We start from the raw sequence: 9,812 nt of genomic DNA on the forward strand, positions 1-9,812 counted from the left end.
CTCTCAACTTCTCTGAGCTCTCTGAGTTTCACTTTTCTTTTATTGTCTCATAAAGGACTCTAGTGAAGGATTAAGACCCACCTTGAATGGGCTGGGTCACATGTCAATTGGAATAGCTTAACCAAAAGGTCCCACCCACAATAGGTCTGCTCCCACAAGAATGGATTAAAAGAACATAGTCTTTTCTGGAGTACATAACATTCAAACCAGCACACTAGGGGAGATTGATTATATAGCCCAGAGAAAAACATGTTCTTAATCTTAATTCCATTCCTGTGGGTGTGAACTCATTGTAAATAGAACCTTTGGATAATGTTATTTTCAGTTAAGGTGTAGCCAACTGAATCAGGATGGATTTTAATCCTATTACTGGTTGATATACACAATTTTTAATTAACTAAGCTAGCTCCTGCTTTCTCATTGCATTAAAATGTCTCCATCATTCATGCAAAGATGATTTATTGAGTGACTGCTATATACCAAGTGTTAAGATGAGACTTAGATGCAGTAGGATAGGCAAGGTCTGCCCTCATAGGACTTAAAATACAGTGGATGTGGGGAGTGTCACAGATACTTCAATAAAAGCTTAAGTCACTTGTCCAAAGTCATCCAGTTGGTGAGTAATGGCATCAATATGGAAAGCAAGATCAAGTTCAGTAGGATCCTAGTGGCCGTTTAACTCATTGCCTTCATGTTAAAGAATCTGAGGCTCAGAGAGGTTAAATTGCCCAGTGGCACATGGCTTGTCACACACACTGCCACAGATATACAAGCATCTTGAGTTTGGAAGACCAAGGGGGTCCTAGAAATCTCTCAGGACAATGCATCTAAGACCTCTTTCAGCTAATCTGGTGGGCCTCGGCAGCTCAAGGTACCCCTCAAGAATGGAAAAGACCTCCAAGATGCATTCAACAACTATTCATTGCTAGCCATTGTGCCACTTGCTGGGAGCCCATCAGTGAACAAGACAAATGCTTCATGGAATCTTGTGGTTCCCAGGTGCAGGTTGGCAGCTGTTTGAGTGACTACCTAAGAGCCATCTTAGGAGGCAAAGATACCTACAGATTTCTGGGCCCCTCCCCATTGCTGTGATTCCATAGGTATGAAGTGGGGCCTTTGAATCTGTGTTATTTTTTTTTTTAATCATCATTTTATTGAGATATATTCACATACCACGCAGTCATACACAACAAATCGTACTTTCGATTGTTTACAGTACCATTACATTGAATCTGTGTTATTAACACTCTCTGCAGGCAATTCTAGTTACCAGCTAGGTTTGGGAGCAGCTCACCTGGTGTACACCACAACTTGATTTTAGAGCCAGGAAAACCAAATCCAGGAGAGTTGCCCATCATTCAGTCCCCTAACCAAAATGCACAGCCATACTGCTCCCTCTGCTTTATACCACAGGTTTTTTCTGAGCTTAACTCCCTTCTTTGCTCAGTATTATTCCTTATGGAAAGGATTATGTCATATTCACCCTGGTTTTTCTGCCATTGTGTAACTGTCATATGTACCGCTTCAATGGGTAAGGAATGAATGAATCAATGAATGAATGATGACTATCTCAGAATTCTGTTTTGTATTTTTAAGCTGGCTATTGAAGGATGTAGTAAATTGTCCCAAGTAATTAATTTAGGGATTAAAGTACAGTTTAGGTCTGGGGTGAGCTACCTGCCAAAATAAGGTCCCTGTCCCATGGTTACCTTGAAGCTCCATCTCACAAAGATAAACCTTTTGTTCTTAGGGGTCCACCCATGCTTGCAACATGATTAAACTCCGTGTCATCCCTTCTCCCTCTAGGCTAGCTCTGGAAGGGGCAGTCTGGCCCCTGTGCCTGCCCCACTGCCCTATTGTATGGAAATCTCCCACCCTCATCCCAGTCACCTGCAAGTCCTGTTCTCTTGGAAATGGCATGTTTCCCACAGCCTTCCTGTGTATTTGTGAAAATCATCTCTCTTTTCTGTAGAGGAAATAACGCCTTCAACTTTTCCTCATAGGCCCCATTTCTCAGCCACTGAAGTTGCCAGCAGTGCTCTATATTGGACCCGGTCTAGCCAAGTCTATGGGATTCAGGAGCTGGTTATTCCAGTTTATGAATTATCCAGACCTTTTATTTTTCCTTCTCTCCCCTCCTGCTCTTTGAGTGTGAGGGAGTCTTACTGCTCAGTAACATTTCCCTTAGTCTCTGGAAAGAATACTAAGACTAGATTTCTTAAGTGCTGTGCAGTCTACACAATGACATTACATGTACAAACTTATTTTAGTCTCCCAACAGTCCTGCAGAGTAGATTTCATTATTCTCTTTTCCAGCTAAGAAATGAAAAATGTCTTGTCTGAGATCACACAGTCAGAAAGTAAAAACAGTTGTGTCTTGAACCCATCTTCTGATTCTCTGTCCAGTGCTGTTACTATTAAATCCATTGGAAAATGCAAATCTCCTGATTTTGCCATTCATTACAGATCACAGAAAGGGGTGGTTGGAGAGCTGGTTACTTAGGATTGGGAGTTACTCACAGATTTCATCGTCAGCCCCGCTGGTTAGAACATTCCCCTTTGGCAGTAAGGCTGTGGAGTCCCCCCATTGAGTGGTCCACATCTTCAACAAGCAAATGAAATGGAATTCCCAGAGAAGTGTATCTGTTCAATTTGTCATCCCTCCTAAAGTAAGTGTGCATCCTATAGACATTCTGTCTACTGGATCATGGTGTACTAATCACCAAACAAAACAAAAAAAGTCCACATTGTACTTAACAATTTTCAAAGCCTTTCACAACAGCCCTCCGAGCTGTATATGGAAGGGAAATAGAATATTAACACTCCCACTTTACAGATGAGAAAAATAAAGCTCAGGGAGAATTTCCCAGGGCCATACAATTGTGGGCAGTGCTGGGGGATGGGTGTCGGTGTCTCCTGACTCCAAATTGTACACTCTTTCCAGAAAGACTTCTTATCCACAGTATCTAGGTATAAGCTAATAATTAACATGGGTATAGGACTTCAAAGTTTTACAAGGCATTTTCACCTATATTAGCTCATTTAATCTTCAACAACCACTGTGAGAAGGATACTGTTATTAATTATCCCAATATTGCTTTTAAATTCTCAGCCATATTATCACTATATCCTTCTACTTTGGAGTTATAAACATAACTCAAGATCATTCATTTATTCAATCAACAGACATTCTTAAGCACCTTTGTGTAGCACAATGAACTGGTTATTGTGGTCAAAGCCCATGATTTCTGCACTCCTGCTTCTACTGGTTTACAGTTACCAGGACTGACATGTCATTTTTGTGACCAGTTTTGTAGAAGGCCAGTGACCTACCACAGGGCACAAAAGAAAAGAAAAAAAAAAAAAAGCAGATTCACAAATAGCACCAGATGTTTCAATTAGTGGCTATTTCCACAGACTAGAAAATTGATTTTATATGGTAAGTCTCAAAAGGAACATTAGCCTAGCCTTGGTCTATAAGCCATGTTCACACACAAAGTTAATAATCATTATGAGTAATGTCATCTTCAGATGCTGAGAAAAATATTATGGGGCCATGGTTACTGAATAAACAAATGAGTAAAGGTTAGCTCTGGAGCTTCAGATGAATGGGTTCGAGTGCCTGAGGTCCTGGGCATAGGGAAATCTGTATTGCATTATTTTGATGATTAAGGAAAGAAGAGAGGTGATGCACTCACTATCTTATTTCCACTTCCTCCTCTTTTTACTCACTTTTCTCTATAGTTACCTACCTTAAATTTTCAACTGCTAAGACAAATACCATACAATGGGTAAGCGTAATAACGAATTTATGGGCTCACAGTTTCAGAAGCTAGAAGACATGCTTCCTCCTGGGATCAGAAGTGTTGTGGCTGGCCACGAACCATGGGGTTCCTTGACTTTTCCATTACATGGCAATCAATGCCTTCTCCTTTCTCTTCTGGGTGCCATTGACTTTGACTTGTTTTTCCATGTGGCTTTTCTCTCTACATGTCTCAATTTCATTTTGCTTATAAACGACTCCAGTAATCCAGACTAAAGCCCAAACTGCTTCAGCTGTCCACACCTTACCTAAAAATAACATCCTCAAATGGTCCTATTTGCAAGGGTTCACACCCACAAAAATGGATTAAGATTAACAACATGTTTTTCTAGGGTACATAATTCAACCTACCACCCTACCCAATGAGGCAAGGTTAACAATTAAATGGAGACAGAAGGGACTAAATGGGAGTCATTATAGACTAGGGAGACTGGGTTTAATTGGGGAAATGATGGCGTAGAATTCAAGATTTGCCCTGATCTTTTAGCCCATATATGGGTCACTAACCTTGCTCCTATTGTTCAGCACCACTTTGGCTGCCACCAAGATACTGAACAACTTGCCAGGAGATAGGACTGATTTTCCATGAGAAGTGTAGCTGGGAGGAGCAAGTGGGGAATGAAGAGAACATGGAGTCCCCTGGAAGACAGTTGCCAAAAAGGTACTATTTCGACATGAAAAGTCATTAGCAAGGGCAGTATGAATGCAAGACTGTGAGAAATGAAAAGAAAATAGTCAAAGGGTGAGACCGTTTTATGTATTTGCCCTGTACCTACCCTAGCTGCCATGCACTATAACCAATGGCACAGGTACCACTTTGCTGGAAATTCCCTGTTTGTCTTGGATCCACCCAGCACCGCTCTCCACACTGCTCTCCCCCAAGAAGGCTGACCTCTTTGGACTGCATCAACGGGACTCCCTTGCCTCTGGCTTCTAGTTCTGTTAGGCCAACGTTAGGCACTAGCACAAGATTAGATGTTTGGTGGAGAGAGGTCAGGTGTTTATTCCTAGAGCTCCCTCCCTATTGGGCTGGGTTTTCACAGGGACTTCATTCCTGACTGAAGGCCACAGGTCCCTCAGGCAGACAGCTCCTCCAGCCATGGTTCTCACCAGGTTCCAATAACTGCTCCCTCTTCTTTCCCCTTTAGGCGTGAGGGTGGTAACAGCTTCTGGCTGATGCAAACCCCTGGGTGCTTCACCAATCCTTGTTGGATTTTCTAAATAGTCCCTTCATTAAACTTTCTTCAGTGACCTTTTTGAGACTGCAATCTGACTCCATGCTGACCCCTAACCATTATACCACCCCAAAGTTTGCTCCTCCTAAAGTTTCAACCTATATGTCCAATTTCCATCCCATCCCCTTTACTGAGCTCGTCTCTCATTTCCTCCATCTTTCCTCTGTTCTCACCCAACAAAATCAAATCTCCTAATATTTTCCTTGACTCTCTCTGAAGAAGAAATCAAAACAGTGCTCATCTGGGTCATTCCAATTAATCTAGATGAAAAAGCAAAGTGAATCTAAAAGCAAAGTTTCTTGACTCTAAAAAAATTCTCCTAAATGAACAGAATTTTCAGGCCCTCTTTTAAAGTAAATTTCTCCCAAAGTAAATGTAAAATAAATCAAAGCAGTGTGTTTCAAAGGGTAGCTTTTCTTAAACTGGGTCGTCCCACTACTTACCACATGTCTGATAAAAGGGATTGCCTCTCTACTTTCTGGAAACCTCTATGAAATTCAAACTTTATAGGTGTCATCTGAATTTTTTAAAATGCTTTTATCAACTGGTTATCCCCATGCAAAAGAGTAAAATGTGTACTTCGCATCTTGTACAAAATTAACCCAAAATGAAACAAAGGCCTAAATATAAGAGCTAATATCATAAGACTCTTAGAAGAAAACATAGCAGCAAATCTTCAGGACCTTGTATTTGGCAATGGTTTCTTAGACATGACACCAAAAGCGTGAACAACAATAGAAAAATACACTGGGCTTCGTCAAAATTAAAAACATTTGAGTATCAAAGTACCTAAGCAGGAAAGTGAAAAGACAACTTACAGAATGGGAGAAAATATTTGAAAATCATATGTGTGATAAGAGTTTAATATCTAGAGTAAGTAAAGAATTTCTACAATTCAACAACCAAAAGAACCCAATTTAAAATGGGCAAGGACTTGAATAGACATTTCTCCAAAGAAAATATACAAATGGCCAATAAGCACATGAAAGGGTGCTCAAATTATTAGTGATTATGGACACGCAACTCAAAACCACAGTGAGATACACTTTGCACCTATTAGGGTGGCTATTGTTAAAGAACAAAACAACAAAAGCAAACCAAAGCAAATATCAAGTACTGTTGAGAATATGGAGAAATTGGAATGCTTGGACATTGTTGGTAGGAGTATAAAATGGTGCAGCTGCTGTAGGAAGCAGTATAGTGGTTCCTCAAAAAGTTAAACATAGAATTAACATATGACCCAGCAATTCCACTCTTAGGTTTATATTCCAAAGAATAGAAAGCAGGGACCCAAACAGATACGTGCACACAAATGTTCATAGCCTCATTTTTCACAATAGCCAAAAAGTGGAAACAACCCAAGTGTCCGTCAGCAGATGAATGGATAAACAAAATGTGATGTATTGATTATTATTTAGCCATAGAAAGGAATGAAGTTCTGATACCTCCAACAACATGGATGAACCTTGAAAACATTATGCTGAGTAAAATTAGTCAGACACAAAAGGACAAATACTGTATGCTTTCATTTATATGAGATCTCTAGAATAAGCAAATTCATGGAGGCAGAAAGTGGGTTAGAGGTTACTGGGGGCTGGAGGAAGAGGAAACGGGAAGTTATTGTTTAATGGGTACAGAGTTTCTGTTTTGGGTGATAAAAAAAGTCTTAATAATGAGTAGTGGTGATGGGAGCACAACCTTGTAAATATAAAGGTCACTGAGCTGTACGCTTAAAAATGGTTAAAATGGCAAATTTTATGTTATATATATATTTATGTTATCACAATAAAAATAAATCTTTAAAAATTAGAATGAAGGGAGATTTGGTACCTTTTCCCTGGAATCTCCTTCCTGGGACAGCTTCTCATACTCTGTAATTAACTGTAGCTGAAATAAAAAATTTAATGCAGGAGATTAGTGATGGGATTTACTGTGTAAGAAGAAGGCCAAACCAAGTTTAGAATTCCTGTCCATATTCCAGATGTGGGTGTCGTTGCCTGATCTGACATATCCAATGGAGAGAGAGAAAAAAAAGAAAGGAGAGTAGAGAAACTGGATTCCATTTCCAGAACTGTTGGAGGTTCATAACACAGAAAAACTTTCTGCCACAAACTCCTTGAAATGTTGGATAAAACACACACACAAAAACATCATTTTACGTGTATAGTTGAGCTCCCAAGAAAATAAGAGAAATCTCCAAAGTCCCAAATCAAAGATGGAACTGAAAATTAGAGGGAGAGGTGCAAAGTTGCTGCTGGAACAACTTGGATGAGGATTATTTGCCCATTTAAGTAAAGAGAGCTCTTGAGTTTTTAAGGCCACAAGAGCACAGCAGAGTAGGCAGAGAGTTGGAACTGAGAGCCCTACCCATAGCTAGAACACTTGAAGGGTTATATCCTTGGTGAAAGGAAGAACTAGAAACAATCCACCCACCAGCATAGGGAGATGACAAGCAAACAAGACTGTTTTAGCCCAGGATCTGGGTGGGGATAAAAAAAGAGTCACAGCTGTTAATAATTTCTCACCACGGCTTGCCCTCACATGACTTTGGGGTTCCAATGTATTCTACATCTGTTATTTGCAACTCTTCAAGCTAAGACATTAATATCTAATGTGGTCCTAGGCCAATGACACACCTAGGACTCTGGCCAAAGCAAACACTAACACACACACACACACACACACACACACACACACACACACGCAGATTTCCACACATGTCTCTGGAAAACACATCTTCAACCCAAGTTGCTCTTTTTTGGTAAGATGAGATTACAAAAGAAAAATTCAATATTCAGAGTAAGTCCCAAACAGAATAAATAAAATTAAACTCACACCTAAACCCTTTGTAGGAAATTTCAGAACACTGAAGAGAGACAGCATGAGAGAGAAGGAGGTTGACTGACAACAAAAGCAACGATAGAAACCAAAAGCTAATGGAATACCTTCAAAGTGCTGAGAGAAAATAACTGCCAAACCAGTTTGCCTATCATGGTAGAGAAACGGTGAAACATAGACGTTTTCAGTTTATCAGAGTGCTCACCACCAAGGGATCCTCACTGAAGGAACTTTTTAAAAAGGTAGTTCCAGAAGAAGGAAATTGAACTCAGGAGAGAGGACCATTCGAGAAGCAACAGTGAACAAAGAAATCGAGAAACATACAGGCAAATTTAAATAGATATTGATTGTATAAAACAAGAACAATGATAAAACTCACTTGGGGGGCATAAAAGATGAGACTAAAATATTGGAGAATATGTAAGTCAGGGGAAAACAATCAGAGGGAAATCAATCCCTCAAGAGACCTTTTAAGATTTGTGAGAACCATAAACCTGCAGCAGTGTTGATTAGCTTAAACTTTGTCAAGTTATATACGATTAATTGATAGTTAAGGGTAGTGAGGCATGCAACTAGGAGAATGGAACTTGAGGACAGTATGTTGAGTGAAATAAGCCAAAAATGAAAAGACAGACATCATAATGCCTCACTAATATGGACTAACTATAATGTGCAAACTCTGAAAATCGAATCTGAGAGCACAGGTTATCAGGGGAAGGCTTATGATAAAGATTCCTAGACTGTAAGCTCTTACAGCAGTCACATCTATTCATGAGTTGTAATGGTTATTTCTAAATTCTGAGATACTAAGCTCTTTGTGTATAACCTGGTCAGTCCCTGTAACTTCAGGCATCTGTTTGACACCTGAGACTCAGAGCCAGAGTTCAGCAGCTATGAATGTCAGCATTAACCTATACAGCAAATGTTAAAGAGTCTGAAAAAGAGATCAGACTTCAATTAGAGATATGAACAAAATGGACTTGGTTAGAACTAAGGTAAATCAACCTAAAGGGTAAATGATGATATTGACTGTGTTTTAAAACTTCAACTTCTGTGTGAGGCTGAAGGAAGAAATGTTAATTTGGTGCAAAATCTATATTTTCTGTAGCACACTATATTTTTTAACTTGAATGTTCAGTTTATTCAAACACCACAATTACATGGAACCTTGCATAGGAAGTGAGAGCTGGTTGGTTTGTACAGGTTAGTGTGAAGCCCTGATAAATCCCAGAGTTATGTGGGCAGAGAATAAAAAAAGTATTTGCACTCTTTTCCTCCCTGGCTGCTTGAGGATCACTCGCCATCATGAATGAAGCGGTAACTATCCGGACCAGGAAATTCATGACCAACCAGCTACTTCAGCAGAAACAAATGGTCATCGATGTTCTCTACCCTGGAAAGCCAACAGTACCTAAGACAAAAATTTGGGAAAAACTAGCCAAAATGTACAAGACTACACCAGATGTCATCTTTGTATTTGGATTCAGAACCCATTTTGGTGATGGCAAGACAACTGGCTTTGGCATGATTTACGACTCCTTGGATTATGCAAAGAAAAATGAACCCAAACACAGACTTGCAAGACATGGTCTATATGAGAAGAAAAAGGCCTCCATAAAACAGCGAAAGGAATGCAAGAACAGAATGAAGAAGGTCACTGCAAAGGCCAGTGTTGGTGCTGGCAAAAAGAAGGAGTAAAGATTCTTCAATGAATTGATCCGTGATTGTGCAGATTTTTCACCAGAGGATTAATAACAGTATAAAAACTTTTTTTTAAAAAAGTATTTGCAAAGCCCCCTTGAGGGACTGGGGGAAAATGTAGGAATATTAAACTTCCCCAGTTGGGGAATTCCTGATATTCTTGCAAGCATTGGGGACCACCAATTTAGAAGATCAAGCCCTCAATCTTGGAGCTT

General features: G+C 39.8%; 1 protein-coding gene across 1 annotated transcript; it reads left to right on the top strand.

Moving 5' to 3' along the window:
- The first annotated feature begins 9,201 nt into the window (after positions 1-9,201).
- On the top strand, positions 9,202-9,594 carry LOC119508696 (40S ribosomal protein S24-like). Its single transcript, XM_037802366.1, has one exon. It carries the CDS (start codon positions 9,202-9,204, stop codon positions 9,592-9,594), a length of 393 nt encoding a protein of 130 aa, XP_037658294.1.
- The last annotated feature ends 218 nt before the right edge of the window (positions 9,595-9,812 follow it).

This window comes from Choloepus didactylus, chromosome 14 (genome assembly GCF_015220235.1).
Source record: "Choloepus didactylus isolate mChoDid1 chromosome 14, mChoDid1.pri, whole genome shotgun sequence".
NCBI lineage: Eukaryota > Metazoa > Chordata > Mammalia > Pilosa > Megalonychidae > Choloepus > Choloepus didactylus.

Excerpts from the sequence above, each read along its gene's own strand:
- LOC119508696 (XM_037802366.1), top strand. The coding sequence starts at position 9,202 with ATGAATGAAGCGGTAACTATCCGGACCAGGAAATTCATGACCAACCAG.